The 20,470-nt window shown below is 51.2% G+C and overlaps 1 protein-coding gene across 1 annotated transcript in view; it reads left to right on the top strand.

The window, feature by feature from the left end:
• Positions 1 to 299: 299 nt before the first annotated feature.
• The window catches only part of NOP2 (NOP2 nucleolar protein), a 53,229-nt gene continuing 33,058 nt past the window's right edge, over positions 300 to 20,470 (top strand). Inside the window, exons 1-12 of the mRNA XM_075348327.1 lie at positions 300 to 375; positions 8,738 to 8,890; positions 10,815 to 10,854; positions 11,711 to 11,778; positions 11,859 to 12,160; positions 12,661 to 12,710; positions 13,949 to 14,043; positions 14,392 to 14,588; positions 14,698 to 14,787; positions 15,310 to 15,397; positions 15,524 to 15,664; positions 15,766 to 15,905. Coding sequence (XP_075204442.1) covers positions 8,782 to 8,890; positions 10,815 to 10,854; positions 11,711 to 11,778; positions 11,859 to 12,160; positions 12,661 to 12,710; positions 13,949 to 14,043; positions 14,392 to 14,588; positions 14,698 to 14,787; positions 15,310 to 15,397; positions 15,524 to 15,664; positions 15,766 to 15,905 — 1,320 coding nt within the window. The 5' untranslated portion in view covers positions 300 to 375; positions 8,738 to 8,781. The remainder of the gene's footprint in view (positions 376 to 8,737; positions 8,891 to 10,814; positions 10,855 to 11,710; positions 11,779 to 11,858; positions 12,161 to 12,660; positions 12,711 to 13,948; positions 14,044 to 14,391; positions 14,589 to 14,697; positions 14,788 to 15,309; positions 15,398 to 15,523; positions 15,665 to 15,765; positions 15,906 to 20,470) is intronic.

The raw sequence follows: 20,470 nt of genomic DNA, 5'->3' as shown, positions 1-20,470 counted from the left end.
TAAAAATAGCAAATTCAGGAAGAAAAAATTGCTTCGACCAAAGTGGACGACAATATTGTCAGAGATTTCATCTGCACAATTATAAGGGAGCGAAGAGGTTAAATAGAGACGCGTGACGTCACCCAGAGATGCACCTTCAGCTCCACGCTAGAGGGCGGGTTGTTCTAATTTTGGGTTTTCGCCGCAGCCATTTTTTTGAAGACCAAAGTCAACGGCTCCCGATGAGGGACAATGTAAGAAAAAAAGAACCGCCGCGTTTCAGTGGTGACGCGCGTCATCAATGTGGAAGGAACGTGTGCTCTGACGTCATCAGCAGGCGACTCTCTTCAAACACGTGAGAGCGCAGGAGCGGCGAGCAAGGGCTGCGGGTCTCAGGTAGGGGCCGGAGGAGTGATGATTATCGGGGGTGGCCCCCATTATAGTGTCCGCAGTATATAGGGGGGGAGGGGCTGTACCTGGAAAGTTTACTGCTTAGGTGAACTGTGCATTTTGTTTTACATCTGTGGAAAACTTCACTTTGAGGTTTGGGTTGGTTTTTTTTAGTTTAGGGAAATGTTATTGTGGGGTCCGCGGTGCAAAATCCCTGCTAATGGTGTCCTCTACTCTAGTGCTGCCGGTGATTTCAGGCTCCACCATTACAGCCCTGCTATCCCCCTATCATTACAGCCCTGCTACCCCCCCACCTATCATTACAGCCCTGCTACCCCCCCCCCCATCATTACAGCCCTGCTACCCCCCATCATTACAGCCCTGCTACCCCCCCCATCATTACAGCCCTGCTACCCCCCCCCCATCATTACAGCCCTGCTACCCCCCCCCCATCATTACAGCCCTGCTACCCCCCCCCCATCATTACAGCCCTACTACCCCCCCTATCATTACAGCCCTGCTACCCCACCTATCATTACAGCCCTGCTACCCCCCCTATCATTACAGCCCTGCTACCCCCCCTATCATTACAGCCCTGCTACCCCCCCTATCATTACAGCCCTGCTACCCCCCCTATCATTACAGCCCTGCTACCCCCCCTATCATTACAGCCCTGCTACCCCCCCTATCATTACAGCCCTGCTACCCCCCCTATCATTACAGCCCTGCTACCCCCCCTATCATTACAGCCCTGCTACCCCCTATCATTACAGCCCTGCCCCCCCCTATCATTACAGCCCTGCCCCCCCCTATCATTACAGCCCTGCCCCCCCCTATCATTACAGCCCTGCCCCCCCCTATCATTACAGCCCTGCCCCCCCCTAATCATTACAGCCCTGCCCCCCCCTAATCATTACAGCCCTGCCCCCCCCTAATCATTACAGCCCTGCCCCCCCCTAATCATTACAGCCCTGCCCCCCCCTAATCATTACAGCCCTGCCCCCCCCTAATCATTACAGCCCTGCCCCCCCCTAATCATTACAGCCCTGCCCCCCCCTAATCATTACAGCCCTGCCCCCCCCTAATCATTACAGCCCTGCCCCCCCCTAATCATTACAGCCCTGCCCCCCCCTAATCATTACAGCCCTGCCCCCCCCTATCATTACAGCCCTGCCCCCCCCTATCATTACAGCCCTGCCCCCCCTATCATTACAGCCCTGCCCCCCCCTATCATTACAGCCCTGCCCCCCCTATAATTACAGCCCTGCCCCCCCCTATAATTACAGCCCTGCCCCCCCCCTATAATTACAGCCCTGCCCCCCCCTATCATTACAGCTCTGCCCCCCCTATCATTACAGCTCTGCCCCCCCTATCATTACAGCTCTGCCCCCCCTATCATTACAGCTCTGCCCCCCCCTATCATTACAGCTCTGCCCCCCCCTATCATTACAGCTCTGCTCCCCCCTATCATTACAGCTCTGCTCCCCCCTATCATCATTACAGCTCTGCTCCCCCCTATCATCATTACAGCTCTGCTCCCCCCTATCATCATTCATCCCTGCTCCCCCCCCTATCATCATTCATCCCTGCTCCCCCCCCCCATCATCATTCATCCCTGCTCCCCCCCCATCATCATTCATCCCTGCTCCCCCCCCCTATCAACATTCATCCCTGCTCCCCCCCCCTATCATCATTCATCCCTGCTCCCCCCCCTATCATCATTCATCCCTGCTCCCCCCCCTATCATCATTCATCCCTGCTTCCCCCTATCATCATTCATCCCTGCTCCCCCCTATCATCATTCATCCCTGCTCCCCCCTATCATCATTCATCCCTGCTCCCCCCTATCATCATTCATACCTGCTCCCCCCTATCATCATTCATCCCTGCTCCCCCCTATCATCATTCATCCCTGCTCCCCCCTATCATCATTCATCCCTGCTCCCCCCTATCATCATTCATCCCTGCTCCCCCCTATCATCATTCATCCCTGCTCCCCCCCCATCATCATTCATCCCTGCTCCCCCCCCTATCATCATTCATCCCTGCTCCCCCCTATCATCATTCATCCCTGCTCCCCCCTATCATCATTCATCCCTGCTCCCCCCCCCCTATCATCATTCATCCCTGCTCCCCCCTATCATCATTCATCCCTGCTCCCCCCCTATCATCATCCATCCCTACTCCCCCCTATCATCATCCATCCCTACTCCCCCCTATCATCATCCATCCCTGCTCCCCCCTATCATCATCCATCCCTGCTCCCCCCTATCATCATCCATCCCTGCTCCCCCCTATCATCATCCATCCCTGCTCCCCCCTATCATCATCCATCCCTGCTCCCCCCCTATCATCATTCATCCCTGCTCCCCCCCCTATCATCATTCATCCCTGCTCCCCCCCCATCATCATTCATCCCTGCTCCCCCCCCTATCATCATTCATCCCTGCTCCCCCCCCTATCATCATTCATCCCTGCTCCCCCCCATATCATCATTCATCCCTGCTCCCCCCCCTATCATCATTCATCCCTGCTCCCCCCCCTATCATCATTCATCCCTGCTCCCCCCCCTATCATCATTCATCCCTGCTCCCCCCCCTATCATCATTCATCCCTGCTCCCCCCCCTATCATCATTCATCCCTGCTCCCCCCCCCTATCATCATTCATCCCTGCTCCCCCCCCCCCTATCATCATTCATCCCTGCTCCCCCCCCCTATCATCATTCATCCCTGCTCCCCCCCCTATCATCATTCATCCCTGCTCCCCCCCCCCTATCATCATTCATCCCTGCTCCCCCCCCCTATCATCATTCATCCCTGCTCCCCCCCCCCTATCATCATTCATCCCTGCTCCCCCCCCCTATCATCATTCATCCCTGCTCCCCCCCCCTATCATCATTCATCCCTGCTCCCCCCCCCCTATCATCATTCATCCCTGCTCCCCCCCCCTATCATCATTCATCCCTGCTCCCCCCCCCTATCATCATTCATCCCTGCTCCCCCCCCCCTATCATCATTCATCCCTGCTCCCCCCTATCATCATTACAGCTCTGCTCCCCCTATCATCATTACAGCTCTGCTCCCCCTATCATCATTACAGCTCTGCTCCCCCTATCATTACAGCTCTGCCCCCCCCCACCGCTAGAGCCTGCCCCCCATCCCATTACAGCCCTGCTCCCCCCACCATTACAGCTCTGCTACCCCCCCTAACGTTACTGCCCGTTGCCGCCACTCCCCCCCTCCCACTGTTACAGCCTGCCTCCTGCCCGTTATAGCCCAGCGCCCCCTTTCCCTCACCATTACAGCCCGGCGCCGGCTCCCCCTCTTACCGTTAGAACCCGGCACCCCCCCACTATTACAGCTCCACTCCCCCTAATAATTACAGCCCGGCGCCCAAGACCCCCCCCCCCCCAGACCCCACCACCGTTACAGCCCGGCGCCCCCCACTATTACAGCTCCGCTCCCTCTAATTATGGGTCGGCACCCCCCACTATTACAGCTCCGCTCCCCCTAATAATTACAGATTGGCGCCACCCCTCACCCCCCTCACCATTACAGCCCAGCACTTCCTCCCTCCCACCGTTAAAGCACGGGGCCCCCATCATTACAGCTCTGCTAATAATTACAAGCCGGCCCCCCCACACATTAGTACAGCCCAGGGACCCCCGCTATTACACCACTGGCACCACCATTATATCCCTGTATGGAGACTCGACCAGATCCAATGTCATTTACTGTATATCATAGACAGGACTTGAGGTGATGACCCCAAAATGTTATAAGGGACGAGAAATGGCCAACAATTGCACCATTGCTCCCTGACAATCTGGCAGGGACACTTCGTTTATTTGACTGCTGAAGTCAATCATCTTCCTCAGAGGTAACACTTGATCACTCATATCACTGATTGGCTGCCTTTAGAAAAATGGTGAGCACACGTAATATGGGAAATAAGGTGCTGGCAAAGAGGGTTCTTTAGCCCTTATTGTACTAAAGTCCAAAAAAAGGGCGACTGAATAGCTGACATTTCATCCTAACCGGTCTTACTCATATGGTCGCTTCCATAGGTTGAGAATAGAGGAGTAAGCATGTATGTTTACATCACTGATTGGCTGCAGCAGTCACAAAAAGGATGTGTATGATGTCATCAGTGTAGGATTGACGGAGATGCAGGCTATGTGCGCACTAGATGTTATTGGACACTCCCCAGCCTAAAAATAGCAGGCGACAGCTGCCCCAGAAGTGGCGCATCCATTGGATGTGCCAATACTGGCGCTTCGCCCCAACTCATCCCATTGCCCTGATGCAGTGGCAAACTGGGTAATATATGGGGTTGATGCCAGATGTGTAATGTCACCTGGCATCAAGCCCTGGGGTTAGTGATGTCACAGCATCTATCAGATACAGACATCACTAACCCAGTCAGTAAGAAGAAATAAAAAATAGACAACAAAAAAAATTTTATTTGAAAAAACACTCCCCCATACATTCCCTCTTTCACCAATTTATAGAAAAGAACAATCAAATCCGGGTCCGGTGTAATCCAATAAGGGGGTCCCACGACGATCCATACCATAGTCACTGTCCCAGTCAATGAAGAACAGAACATTCTCAATTGGCTGGGAGAGCAATGGAGTGACCTGAGCTAACATCAGTAGGTCAGCCCAGGTCACTGCAGGGGATGACGAGTCAGTTCCTGTTTTTTTGCGGACCCACGGACAGGACTATTTTTTCAATGTCTTTTGTGTAGGATCGGATGGCACACGGTAGCACTTCCGTGTGCATCCTATCCTACAAAAAACCACATCAGATGCCGTGTGTCCGTTCCGTTATTATGGAACATGTCCTATTCTGTTCCGTAATAACGGACCGTGACTCAATACAAGTCAATGGGCCTGCAAAATCCCCGAAAGCCACACGGAAGCACTGTGAAGACCTCCGTCGGGTGTCCCGCTCCCTGCCAGCCCCGCGGCAGCCTGCACAGCAGTGTGCCAGTGTCTGCCCGCACTGCAGTATCAGCAGCTTCTCACACTGCAGTGCGGGCAGCCGCGGGGATGACTAGCGCTGCTGTCAGGAGGTTAGATGAGATCATTACCCGTTGTGACGATCTCCTGCTCTCCTGACGTCACCGCTGTCACTGTCTTCCATTGCCTGCTGCAATGAGAAAAAAAACGCAGTGTGCGCACAGTTAATTTTTTTTTCCATAGGTTTTGCTGGGGAATGTCTACAGAATGGCTACAACCATTTTCTCAACTTTCTTGCACTCTCAGAAATCATTCCATACAGAATTTACAGATAACTAGCTATAACAGGAAAAAATGTTCCCCCAGCAGAAAATGGAAGTTTCAATATATTACATCCTGTATTATGCTCCAGAGCTGCACTCACTATTCTGCTGGTGCAGTCTCTGTGTACATACATTACATTACTGATCCTGTACTGATCCTGAGTTACATCCTGTATTATACTCCAGAGCTGCACTCACTATTCTGCTGGTGCAGTCATTGTGTACATATAGTTATCCTGTACTGATCCTGAGTTACCTCCTGTATTATACTCCAGAGCTGCACTCCCTATTCTGCTGGTGTAGTCTCTGTGTACATACATTACATTACTGATCCTGTACTGATCCTGAGTTACATCCTGTATTATACTCCAGAGCTGCACTCACTATTCTGCTGGTGCAGTCATTGTGTACATATAGTTATCCTGTACTGATCCTGAGTTACCTCCTGTATTATACTCCAGAGCTGCACTCCCTATTCTGCTGGTGTAGTCTCTGTGTACATACATTACATTACTGATCCTGTACTGATCCTGAGTTACATCCTGTATTATACTCCAGAGCTGCACTCCCTATTCTGCTGGTGCAGTCACTGTGTACATACATTACTGATCCTGAGTTATATCCTGTATTATACTCCAGAGCTGCACTCACTATTCTGCTGGTGCAGTCACTGTGTACATACATTACATTACTGATCCTGAGTTATATCCTGTATTACACTCCAGAGCTGCACTCACTATTCTGCTGGTGCAGTCACTGTGTACATACATTACTTATCCTGTACTGATCCTGAGTTACCTCCTGTATTATACTCCAGAGCTGCACTCACTATTCTGCTGGTGCAGTCACTGTGTACATACATTACATTACTTTTCCTAAGTTACCTTCTGTATTATACTCCAGAGCTGCACTCCCTATTCTGCAGATGCAGTCACTGTGTACATACATTACTTATCCTGAGTTACCTTCTGTATTAGACTCCAGAGCTGCACTCCCTATTCTGCTGGTGCAGTCACTGTGTCCATACATTAATGATCCTGTACTGATCCTGAGTTACCCCTTGTATTATTCTCCAGAGCTACACTCACTATTCTGCTGGTGCAGTCACTGTGTCCATACATTACATTACTGATCCTGTATTACACTCCAGAGCTGCACTCACTATTCTGCTGGTGCAGTCACTGTGTACATACATTACATTACTTTTCCTGAGTTACCTTCTGTATTATACTCCAGAGCTGCACTCACTATTCTGCTGGTGCAGTCACTGTGTACATACATTACATTACTGATACTGTGTTACAGCCTGTATTATACTCCAGAGCTGCACTCACTATTCTGCTGGTGCAGTCACTGTGTACATACATTACATTACTGATACTGTGTTACAGCCTGTATTATACTCCAGAGCTGCACTCACTATTCTGCTGGTGCAGTCACTGTGTACATACATTACATTTCTTATGTAATTCCTTCCCAAAAAAGAATTTCAAATGCTGTGAAATTGTGAAAAAATGCATTTCAGACATTGCAGTAAAGGCAACCGGTAAATCTGATTCTCCAGGTGAAGTACAATAAGGCTATGTGCGCATGTTGCATATTTGCATGCAGTTATGCTGCGATCTGCACCGCAGCATAACTGTCTGCGTCCCCAGCACAATCTATGAAGATTATGCAGGAGCCGTGCGCATGTGGGGTATTAGAGCGCAGCGCTTCGGCTGCTGCCCGAATCGCGCGTTCTAAGAAGTGACATGTCACTTCTTTCCTGCGCTCTGCCTGCATCCCCCGCTCTTGTCTATGGGAGGGGCTGCACTCAGAGCGCATAAAATCGGCATTTTTTTTTTCATTACAGACTCTTTCTGCAGCGACTTGAAGCGCACGTGTGCTGTTCAAATCGCTGCAGAAATTTCTGCAGGGACAGAACGCAACGTGCGCACATAGCCTTACAGTAATGCCCACATACAAATTTGAAAATGGCAACAAAAGAAGGAATAAATATCCTCCAAAAATGAAGTATTACTTACAACAAAGATGGAACTGCAGTGTGTACATCGCCCTGGCCAAAAACTACTACTCCAGCAGGATGCAGCTAAACCCCCACTAGTGGAGGCGTCACAGGTGCAGGAGGAGCACATCACACACACACCTCCATGGAATGGAGGGGGCGATTGCTGGATGGTAAAACTGCACACTAGTGGCTTGCATAGAGCACTGTTCACACATGCAGATAAGTCACAAGCCCGCAGCCTATTAGGTGACGCCCATACTATTACATCAGCCGTACCCCACATACATACGTGGCGCTGACACTTAATTGTTAGTGTTTTAAGATGCATACAAGGCTTTAATGGCTCTTTGTGTTTCGGGCAACGTTTCGGCGAGGTAAAAACTACATTTCTAGTATTTTTATCTTTTAATTTTGCTTTGTAGCATTCACTGTAAATGTTAATTATTTTGATAAATTTGCCTTTTACTGATGCAGCATTAGGACGTTTTAGGATTTGAATGTTTTTATTTCTTTAATATTTAAGAAATACATTGACTAATAAAAACCCCATTTAATAATTAATAATTTTATTCATTTATATAGCGCTATTAATTCCACAGCGCTTTACATACATTGGCAACACTGTCCCCATTGGGGCTCACAATCTAGAGTCCCTATCTGTATGTCTTTGGAGTGTGGGAGGAAACCCACGCAAACACGGGGAGAACATACAAACTCCTTGCAGATAGTGTCCTTGGTGGGATTTGAACCCAGGACCCCAGCGCTGCAAGACTGCAGTGCTAACCACTGAGCCACCACAGTGCTGCAGTGCTAACCACTGAGCCACCACAGTGCTGCTGTGCTAACCACTGAGCCACCACAGTGCTGCTGTGCTAACCACTGAGCCACCACAGTACTGCAGTGCTAACCACTGAGCCACCACAGTACTGCAGTGCTAACCACTGAGCCACCACAGTACTGCAGTGCTAACCACTGAGCCACCACAGTACTGCAGTGCTAACCACTGAGTCACCGTGCCGATGTCATTTCCACTTTTGCTTTGACCTAATATTCGTTCTTTGTTTTTTTTTAGTCACTTATAAAACCCCTCTGCCGCGTCCCTGAAATATCATCATCATGGGTAGGAAGCTAGACCCGCTAAAGAAAGTGCCCCGGGGACCCGGCCGGAAATCAAGAAAGCAACCGGGAGCGGAAAAAGAGCTGAGCAAGATCCTGAGCGATGGAGGCAAGTGCCACATGTGTGCAAGTGGGTGCCCTGGTGTGCCTAGAAATGGGCCACATCTCCACAATGGTGCATGAGGCCTGTACTGTTCCTGATTAAAGGGGTTGTCCAGGACTTAGAAATTGGTGACCTGTGTTTTAGGATAGGTTGTTAAAGGGAACCTGTCAGGTGCAGTATGCACCCAGAGCCACGAGCAGTTCTGGGTGTATATTGCTAATCCCTGCTTAACGGTCCCTGTATACACTAGCATAGATAAAGAATTCTTTAGAAAAAGTATTTCTAAAGATACTTTATGATATGCTAATGAGGCCAGGGACTAGTCACAAGGGCGTTTTTGTCCCGTCTAGTCCACCCTCTTAGTATGTTAGCACAACCACATGCTATTCAATGCCCATTGCCAAGCATTATCGGCGGTGACAACCGTTGTTGTCAGTGCACATGATCAGAAGTCCCCGGCACTTCCGGTCATACACACTAGACCTCTCTGAACCCGGGACGCGTACACCCGGCTTCATAGTGAGCATGACTGGAAGTGCCAGGACTTCTGATCATGCGCACTGACCCTAAACCCGGTGTCTGAGGTGGTGACAATGGACACAGATATACGTGTCACTGCTGATGACGCTTGGCAATGGGCATTGAATAGCGCGTTAGCATGCCCCTGTGAGTGTGCGAAGAGGGTGGACTGGTCGGGGGAACCAACATGCTTGGGACTAGTCCCTGCGCTCATTAGCATATGATAAAAGATCTTTAGAAATACTTTTTTATCTATGCTACTAGATACAGGGAAGGTTAGGCAGGGATTAGTAAAATGTACCAAGAAGTATTTGTGATCCTGGGTGCATATTACACCTGACAGGTTCCCTTTAATATATGACCGGTGCAGATTGGTGGGCCTTCCTGTGGTTTCCTGTGTGCACCTAGAACAGCACAGCGCCGTACACTGTGTAGTGGCCGTTTTCGGGACTGCAGCTTAGATCACAATCACTTCAATAGGAGCCGAGCTGCAGTACCACAGAATGGTCCACAGAGCGGCGCTGTTCTGACTCTAAACATCTCATTGCCAATATTAGACAACTGTGTAATGATCTGTCCATACATGAAGCTAAAAACTAACACCCAACTTCAGACGGAGAGGTCTAAGATTATTGTTTGGTTTGATTATTCACTGACTGCAAGCAGAGATTTCAGAAAGCCTTTTCTCATCCCATCCATTGCATTAATCGCATTTCTGATGATGGATCCTTTATTTAAAGGGAAACTGTCAGCAAAGCTGCGGCCTCCACCAGTGGGCTGTTATATACAGCGTTCTAACATGCTGTATATAAGAGCCCAGGCCACTGTGTAGAATGTAAAAATCACTTTATAATACTCACCTAAACGGTTGCTGCAGTGGAAGTTGGCCATATGGGTGTCTCCGTTCTCCAATGCCGGCGCCTTCTCTTTCGGCCATCTTTGTCCACCTTAAGAAGCCTGTGTGCATGACACGTCCACGTCATACACACTCGCCGGTCCCGCACATGCGCACTACAATACTTTGATCTGCCCTACTCAGGGTAGATCAAAGTGCGCCTGCGCAGGACCTCGATGCCGGTGAGTGTGGATGACGTCAGACACGTCATGAACCCCGACTTCAGAAGGAGGACAACAAACATGGCCAAAAGAGGAGGTGCCGGCACCGGAGGATGAAGACGCCCATATGAACCAACTCCACCGCAGCGACCGTTTTGGTGAGTATTATAAAGGTATTTTTACGTTCTACACAGCGGCCTGGGCTCTTATATATAGCATGTTAGAATACTGTATATAAGAGCCCGGTGGTGGAGGCCGCAGCTTATACGCCAAAAATCTGCTGACAGGTTCCCTTTAAGCATTTGCTGTTATTGATGAAGTGGATTTATTTCCATTTTATCGCCTTTTTTGTTAGACTCTGAAGTAAAGCGCCTGTCCAGCCGCAGCAGAAAGAGGTGAGTGCAGCTCCGCCGTCCGCCGCGTGTGACTTGTGCGCGGCTCCTCCGTCCGCCGCGTGTGACTTGTGCGCGGCTCCTCCGTCCGCCGCGTGTGACTTGTGCGCGGCTCCTCCGTCCGCCGCGTGTGACTTGTGCGCGGCTCCTCCGTCCGCCGCGTGTGACTTGTGCGCGGCTCCTCCGTCCGCCGCGTGTGACTTGTGCGCGGCTCCTCCGTCCGCCGCGTGTGACTTGTGCGCGGCTCCTCCGTCCGCCGCGTGTGACTTGTGCGCGGCTCCTCTGTCCGCCGCGTGTGACTTGTGCGCGGCTCCTCCGTCCGCCGCGTGTGACTTGTGCGCGGCTCCTCCGTCCGCCGCGTGTGACTTGTGCGCGGCTCCTCCGTCCGCCGCGTGGGACTTGTGAGCGGCTCCTCCGTCCGCAGCGTGTGACTTGTGCGCGGCTCTTCCGTGCGCAGCGTGTGACTTGTGCGCGGCTCCTCCGTCCGCAGCGTGTGACTTGTGCGCGGCTCCTCCGTCCGCAGCGTGTGACTTGTGCGCGGCTCCGCCGTCCGCCGCGTGTGACTTGTGCGCGGCTCCGCCGTCTGTCGCGTGTGACTTGTGCGCGGCTCTTCCGTCCGCCGCGTGTGACTTGTGCGCGGCTCCTCCGTCCGCCGCGTGTGACTTGTGCGCGGCTCCTCCGTCCGCCGCGTGTGACTTGTGCGCGGCTCCTCCGTCTGCCGCGTGTGACTTGTGCGCGGCTCCTCCGTCTGCCGCGTGTGACTTGTGCGTGGCTCCTCCGTCCGCAGCGTGTGACTTGTGCGCCTTCTCATTACATTTTTTTTTTAATGTATCTTCATTATTCTAAACCCCAATAACAGAGCGGCCAAAAGACGACAAGCGGAAGAGCAGAAAGTAACGCCGAGTAAACCAGAGGCGAAGCAGAACGGTGAGAGGAGAAGCTGCTGCTGCGTCCCGGGCCGCGCGCCCCCTACAGGTCATCACCGATTACATCTCATTGTTCATTAGGTAACGCACAAGCCGTCCAGACGGGGAAGAAGAAACTGTCAGGATTCAGCGATGAGAACGCAGAGTGGCTGAAACCTGTCAAGAGAGCGAGAAAGGAGGAGGAAGATGATGACGAGGAGGAAGATTTCAGTGACCAAGAGATGGACAGCGGAGATAAGAAGCCAGGAAATCTAGTAGGAGATGATGATGAGGAGGAGAGTGGAGATGATGAGCCTGCTGAAGAGCTGGAGCTTTCCGACAGTGATGATGACCTGCAGGATGACTATGGAGCCTCTTCCTCAGAGGATGATGATGATGATGGTGTAGGTGTCTCAGCATTCTTCTGCTCTTCGCCTGTAGAGATGAGTGAAGCCCAGGTTCGGTGTTTGTACCAAACACAAACTTTCCAAAAAAAAAAAGTTCAGGTGCTTTATGCATGCTAACCACTCGAGTGAGCACCGCTGTGCTCGGGTACGCTCGGTGCTCAGCCCAGTGAGAGCCACACGCAGGGTTAAAACAGTGCGCACTGGGTGTAACAGCGTGATCAGGGGAAGTGTGCACCAAATAAAAAATAACGAACACCCACCCCCAGAAGTGATCTGATTACGGCTGGCTGCATGTGAGCAGAGACCCGACCTTCCCAATCGGGGACTTCCATTGGGGTTCATGCCGAGTCTGGGTCCAGAACCGAACTTTATCTAAAGTTCGGCTGAACCCGCAGGACCTGAACTGCCACAGGTCCGCTCATCTCTAGTCTCCTGCTTTACTCTGGACATGATGATTTTTTCATATATTCACGCTGACTTTTTCCTTCTTGTTGTAGCTTCTCCCAATTGAGAAAGCTGCTGAGAAACAGAAGAAAAGGAGTAAAAGGTAAAAATAAGAAACTAGACAACCTTCTGGTTTAGTGGTGCCCTTCTTCTCTTCCCTCTGCTCCATAGTTCTGTCACTGCCCTTCGTTCTCTGCCCCCTGTTCGATAGTGCTGCTCTTTGCCCTTCCTTCTCTGCCTCCTGCTCCATACTGCTGCTCCCTGCCCTTCCATCTGCCTCCTGCTCCGCAGTGCTGCTCCCTGCCCTTCCGTCTCTGCCTTCTGCTCCATATTTCTGCTTCTCTGCCCTTCCGTCTCTGCCTCCTACTCCATAGTGCTGCTCCCTGCCCTTCCTTTTCTCCTCCTGCTCCATAGTGCTGCTCCCTGCCCTTCCTTTTCTCCTCCTGCTCCATAGTGCTGCATCCTGCCCTTCCTTTTCTCCTCCTGCTCCATAGTGCTGCTCCCTGCCCTTCCGTCTCTGCCTTCTGCTCCATATTTCTGCTTCTCTGCCCTTCCGTCTCTGCCTCCTACTCCATAGTGCTGCTCCCTGCCCTTCCTTTTCTCCTCCTGCTCCATAGTGCTGCTCCCTGCCCTTCCTTTTCTCCTCCTGCTCCATAGTGCTGCATCCTGCCCTTCCTTTTCTCCTCCTGCTCCATAGTGCTGCTCCCTGCCCTTCCGTCTCTGCCTTCTGCTCCATATTTCTGCTTCTTTGCCCTTCCGTCTCTGCCTCCTACTCCATAGTGCTGCTCCCTGCCCTTCCTTCTCTGCCTTCTGCTCCGCAGTGCTGCTCCCTGCCGTTCCTTCTCTGCCTTCTGCTCCGCAGTGCTGCTCCCTGCCTTTCCTTCTCTGCTTCCTGCTCCCTGCCCTTCCTTCTGTCTCTTGCTCCATATTTCTGCTCCCTGCCCTTCTTCTGTCTCCTGCTCCATAGTGCTGCTCCCTGCCTTTCCTTTTCTCCCTCCTGCTCCGCAATGCTGCTCCCTGCCCTTCTTTTTCTCCCTCCTGCTCCGCAGTGCTGCTCCCTGCCCTTCTTTTTCTCCCTCCTGCTCCGCAGTGCTGCTCCCTGCCCTTCCTTTTCTCCCTCCTGCTCCGCAGTGCTGCTCCCTGCCCTCCCTTTTCTCCCTCCTGCTCTGCAGTGCTGCTCCCTGCCCTTCCTTTTCTCCCCCCCTCCACTTCCTATTACCGCTCCCTGCCCTTCCTTTTCTCCCTCCTGCTCCATACTGCTGCTCCCTGCCCTTCTTTCTCTGCCCTTTTAATAATCCGTGATATACAAACTTGCAAATGAAATGTTCTCATTAAATCCAGGGAGAAGGAGGCAGAGGATGAAGAAGACATCCAGCTCAATGTAGACGGAGATGAGCCCTTTACCCTGCCAACTGCAGAGGAATTGGAGACTCAGCGTATCCTTGTGTAGTGGTCTTCATTATGGGGTGTAATTTTCTCTGGGGGCCTTTATGAAAAGACACAAGCTTGTTGTTCGCCACTGTATTAGGTATTTATTCAGAGGTTTGTGATTTCCCCCTCCTCCCCTTCCCCCCTCCTCCCCTTCCCCCCTCCTCCCCTTCCCCCCTCCTCCCCTTCCCCCCCCTCCTCCCCTTCCCCCCCCTCCTCCCCTTCCCCCCCCTCCTCCCCTTCCCCCCCCTCCTCCCCTTTCCCCCTCCTCCCCTTCCCCCCTCCTCCCCTTCCCCTATACATATCAGTGTAGTTTGCAGTCGGTGTCGTGTCCACCTCCTTACATCACTAGTCAGTCTCCACACACCTGGACCTCACCAATGTGCAAGAACGGATTAAGGATATTGTAGCTGTATTGCAAGATTTTGCTAAACGAGGAGGACAGCATTCAAGACAGGAATACATCGATGTGCTCCGGCGGGATCTGTCCACCTACTACAGCTACGGCGACTACATGATCGAAATGCTCAGCGACCTGTTTCCAGTATCAGAGGTGAGAATTACCAGTAAGATTTATCTATATGGGAATGCTGCACGACGCAAAAAGGGATGTCCTTCCCGATGTCTCCGAAAGCCACCATTACTTCCCTCTTCCTTTACAGTTGGTTGACTTCCTGGAGTCTTGTGAGGTTCAACGTCCAGTAACCATCAGAACCAACACATTGAAGACCAGAAGACGTGACCTGGCACAGGTAGAACCACCTCCACATCACATTCATAAGATTTGTCCAGTCTTTCCTACATATCTACTGCTATAATACTGCCCCCCATGTACAAGAATATAACTACTATAATACTGCCCCTATGTACAAGAATATAACTACTATAATACTGCCCCCCATGTACAAGAATATAACTACTATAATACTGCCCCTATGTACAAGAATATAACTACTATAATACTGCCCCCTATGTACAAGAATATAACTACTATAATACTGCCCCCCATGTACAAGAATATAACTACTATAATACTGCCCCTATGTACAAGAATATAACTACTATAATACTGCTCCTATGTACAAGAATATAACTGCTACAATACTGCTCCTATGTACAAGAATATAACTACTACAATACTGCTCCTATGTACAAGAATATAACTACTATAATACTGCTCCTATGTACAAGAATACAACTACTATAATACTGCTCCCCATGTACAAGAATATAAGTACTGTAATGCTGCCCCGTTTTCTTGCTTTTTTATTTAGGCTCTTATCAACCGTGGAGTCAATTTGGATCCGTTGGGCAAATGGTCAAAGACTGGGTTGGTCATTTATGATTCCTCAGTGCCCATTGGTAAGTTTGTAGTGTTTGGGGTCTGATGCCGGGCACAGTCTTGGACTGTGATATATGTATGTATGTATATATATATATATATATGTGTATATGTGTATGTGTTGTGTAATATGTGTCCTCCTCCAGGGGCCACTCCGGAGTACCTGGCCGGACATTACATGCTTCAGGGCGCCTCCAGTCTTTTACCGGTCATTGCTTTGGCTCCTCAAGAAAGTGAGCGTGTCCTGGACATGTGCTGCGCTCCTGGTGGGAAGACCAGTTATATGGGTGAGTATAGCGGGGGTTTCGGTTACTGACAAGTTGTTGTATATTTTGGGGTCTTCTGCCTCGGGGCCATTACTCTTATGACAATGTTCCTGCATCCACAGCCCAATTGATGAAGAACACGGGGGTCGTTGTCGCCAATGACATGAATGCTGAGCGTCTCCGCAGTGTGGTGGGGAACCTGCACAGACTGGGGGTCACCAACTGTATAATCTGCAATTACGATGGCCGTAAGCTCTCTGAGGTGAGGGGTCCCTGGAGGGAATAAAAGGGGTGTGATCTCTCCGAATCGCAGCATAGAGTTATGGTTTTCCATTAATTATTTGGAGTCCATAAGCTTCGCCATCACCGGTGATTAATCAATGGTCGCTCAGGCTTCTATGCCTCTGATTCTGTTCCTTGTATCCAGATAAGATGAGAAATTATTGGGGAGACTCTTGTCATAGCAATGGAGGGGCCGGATGTTGTATGCCGGGGGCGATGGAGGGGCCGGATGTTGTATAGTGGGGGCAATGAAGGGACCGGATGTTGTATAGTGGGGGCAATGGAGGGTCTGGATGTTGTATGGAGGGGCCGTATGTTGTATGCCGGGGGCGATGGAGGGGCCGGATGTTGTATAGAGGGGGCAATGGAGGGACCGGATGTTGTATAGTGGGGGCAATGGAGGGGCCGGATGTTGTATGCCGGGGGCACTGGAGGGGCCGGATGCTATATGCCGGGGGCACTGGACGGGCCTGGTGTTGCACGCCGGGGGCAGTGTGACTGAAGGAAATCCCCCAAATTCATTGGATAAGCTGATTCTTTGCCCATATAGTGCATGATGCCAGATTGTGGAGCTCAGCAGCTGGACCCGTGTAATCAAAAGCGACTGTGACTGACTCCCTTAGATTCGCTCTGACAGATGAATTAATAAACGCCATCTATTTCTATGGTGAATGTTTTTCCCTTCATTCCTCTACAGAGATTTAATGTTATTGTACTAAGTTTGGAAGATATATGTACCCCGTCCTTGAAATAGGTGATAAACGTCCCAGTTGCTGGGGCTATAACCTCATTAAAGGGACTCGGTCAACATAGAATGACTATTCAAACCAAGCACAGACGCTCAGAGCATCATGGCGGCCAAACATTTCAATCCACCTTCCCACTTGTTTTTTTTTTTCATCCATCTCCAACTTTCAGCTGTCAATCAAAGAGGAGAGGGTGGAGATAGATGGAAACTAAGGAGGTGAGAACATGTATTTAATTGTTTGGCCACATCATGATGCACAGAGTGCCTATACTTGGTTTGCACAGTCATTCATTTGATGATAGTCCCTTTAACTTCAAGAAACGGGGCTGTGAATGGAGTGGTGGTTGATCATGTGCACATCCGCTCTTCTCTGGATCGGTGGCCGTCCCGATGGTCGGACCATCAGCAATCCGGATGTTATCTCCTATCCTTAAAATAGAGGATCCTTTCCAGACTTGGTAGAACCCCTTTAATGTTTTTTGGGGTTTTTTCCCCCCCTGTGTTCAGTTGTCCCTTATGAGTTATATTACTTAACTCCTATACAGTGTGTCCACCCATATCCTGTCCACCGCCATTAACTTGAGAACAGGGGCAGCTATAGGCATAGAAGTGGTGTCTAGGTATAGTAAAGTAGCCATGCTCTACGCAATGAAACCACCTATAGCGCCACCTGGTGGAAAACAACGGAGTTAGCATTTTTACTCGAAAACGGAACTAGATAGAGGGAAAAAAGTGAATTACAAAGTTGTAGGGCATCATCAATTCAATACGAATCGACACCTTGCATACAGAAATGCTATGATATGAAACCCATGACCCCCCCCCGAAAACATTGAATGCTGGTCACCCATATAGCGCTCATGTAACTTTGATGCTCAAAGTGGCCCCCGTCAGCTGCAATGCACATCTGGCCTCTGCACAGCATACTGTATCTTGCTGCACGTCGTGCAATAGGGCAGGTGACACAAGCACCTGTGATACGTCGTCAGGGGTCCTGTAATGTTGGTGGAGGGGTCGCATACATCTGCTGTTTGATGTGACCTCACAGAAAGAAGTCCAATGGGGTGAGGTCAGGTGACCGGAGGCAACTCCACACAGCCACCGTACCCAATGACTTGTAGGAAGGTCTCCATGAGGTATCGCTTCACGTCCGCAGCCTTGTGAGGTTTACACGTTCTAATCAAAGCATTTCTGTATGCAAGATGTCGATTCATATTGAATTGATGATGCCCTACAACTTTGTAATTCACTTTTCTTTGTCGCTCCATTGGGAGACCCAGACAATTGGGTGTATAGCTTCTGCCTCCGGAGGCCACACAAAGTATTACACTTAAAAGTGTAAAGCCCCTCCCCTTCTGTCTATACACCCCCCGTGCATCACGGGTTCCTCAGTTTTCATACTTTGTGCGAAGGAGGCAGACATCCACGCATAGCTCCACAGCTTAGTCAGCAGCAGCTGCTGACTATGTCGGATGGAAGAAAAGAGGGCCCATAACAGGGCCCCCAGCATGCTCCCTTCTCACCCCACTCTTGTCGGCGGTGTTGTTAAGGTTGAGGTATCCATTGCGGGTACGGAGGCTGGAGCCCACATGCGGTTTTCCTTCCCCATCCCCTTTAGGGCTCTGGGTGAAGTGGGATCCTAATCGGTCTCCAGGCACTGAGACCGTGCTCCATCCACAGCCCCTGGGGACTCTGCTGGACAAGGAGCCGAGTATCGTCAGGGACAAGGCCCTGCTACTTTGAGGTACTCTGTGTCCCCGTGGGGACCGCGCACAGAAACACTCCAGCATTGCTGGGTGTGTTAGTGCGCCGGGGACCGCAGCGCTGACCGCGCTTGTGCCATCACACACTGCAGCGTGGCTGGGTGTGTTAGTTTACTGGTGACTACCGCGCTGACCGCGCGCTGCCATTTCACACTGCAGCGCGGCTGGGAGTGTTAGTACGCCGGGGACTACCGCGCCGACCGCGCTTATACGCCGGCCGCGCTTATAACTTTAGTCCCCGGCTTTTGCGGCCTAGTCTCACTCTTTTCCCGCCCCCAGGCCTGCCAGTCAGGGGAAGGGCGGGACGCTGTACAGGGCGTCAGCACTGAGGGCTGGAACATGCTTTGCATACTCCACCCCCCTCACTGTGCACAGTGGGGCACCAGATTCCCGCACTTTCTAGGGCACGCCCACGGCCCCCTCCTCTCCTCAGGACGCCGGCAGCCATTCCTGTCAGCTCTTCTGACGCTGGAGAGGGGAGACAAGCTCTGGGAGACCCAGGCAGGGATTCTGGTGACCACACAACCGCTTTGAGCGGGCGGTAAGCAGCACCTGAGGTGCTGGCCTCACTAGTGCAGAAGTGTACTTATAGATTATATGATTATAGGCTATACTTTACACTGTATGGTGCACGGTTGATTTTTGGCTATATACCCTCCTGGATTGCTCAGAGGAGACAACAGCATGTCGTCCACAAAAAGCAAGGGTGCCAAAGCACAGGCTTACTATGCTGCCTGCGCCGCATGTACGGCTATACTACCGGCAGGTTCCACTGACCCTCATTATGTGCAATGCTCGGCCCCTGTGGCACTTACTCAGCCGGAGCCTCTGCTAAGGGTGGCCCAGGGGGAACCACCTGCTAACACTGTCCAGGTGACGGGGTCGGAGTTTGCAGTTTTTACTGATAGACTTTCTGAGACTATGGCTAAGATACTAGAAGCCTTGCAGTCCAGACCGGTATCTCAGACCATGGGCACTGTGGAATCATTGCACCCTGGTCCCCCTCAGTTGGAACAACAATGTCCTCCCGGGGTGTCTCATAGATCCCAGGGTGAGGTCTCTGACACGGACCGCAGCCCCAGACCGCCTAAGCGAGCTCGCTGGGAAATTCCCTCGACATCATCACATTGTTCAGGGTCTCAGCGGGAGGACTCTCTGTATGATGAAGCGGAGGTAGCTGATCAGGATTCTGATCCTGAGGCCGCTCTCAACCTTGATACTCCTGATGGGGACGCCATAGTGAATGATCTTATCGCGTCCATCAATCAAATGTTGGATATTTCTCCCTCAGCTCCTCCAGTAGAGGAGTCAGCTTCTCAGCAGGAGAAATTCCGTTTCAGGTTTCCCAAGCGTACGAGTATGTTTCTGGACCACTCTGATTTCAGAGAGGCAGTCCAGAAACACCGAGCATGTCCAGATAAGCGTTTTTCCAAGCGCCTTAAGGATACACGTTATCCCTTCCCCCCTGACGTGGTCAAGGGCTGGACTCAGTGTCCCAAGGTGGATCCTCCAATCTCCAGACTGGCGGCTAGATCCATAGTTGCAGTTGAAGATGGGGCTTCACTCAAGGATGCCACTGACAGACAGATGGAGCTCTGGTTGAAATCCATCTATGAAGCTATCGGCGCGTCTTTTGCTCCAGCATTCGCAGCCGTATGGGCACTCCAAGCTATCTCAGCGGGTCAAGCGCAAATTGACGCAGTCACACGTACGACTGCGCCGCAAGTGGCGTCCATAACCTCTCAAACATCGGCATTTGCGTCCTACGCTATTAATGCTGTCCTGGACTCTGCGAGCCGTACGGCGGTTGCAGCCGACAATTCGGTGGCAATACGCAGGGCCTTGTGGTTACGGGAATGGAAGGCAGATTCGGCTTCCAAAAAGTGCTTAACCAGTTTGCCATTTTCTGGCGACCGTTTGTTTGGTGACAGATTGGATGAAATCATCAAACAATCCAAGGGAAAGGAAACATCCTTACCCCAGGCCAAACCAAACTTACCCCAACAGAGGAGGGGACAGTCGAGGTTTTGGTTC

This window comes from Anomaloglossus baeobatrachus, chromosome 5, assembly GCF_048569485.1.
Source record: "Anomaloglossus baeobatrachus isolate aAnoBae1 chromosome 5, aAnoBae1.hap1, whole genome shotgun sequence".
NCBI classification, from domain to species: domain Eukaryota; kingdom Metazoa; phylum Chordata; class Amphibia; order Anura; family Aromobatidae; genus Anomaloglossus; species Anomaloglossus baeobatrachus.
The sequence above is the reverse complement of the archived record's forward strand: the minus strand, read 5'-3'. Positions and strand labels throughout refer to the sequence as shown.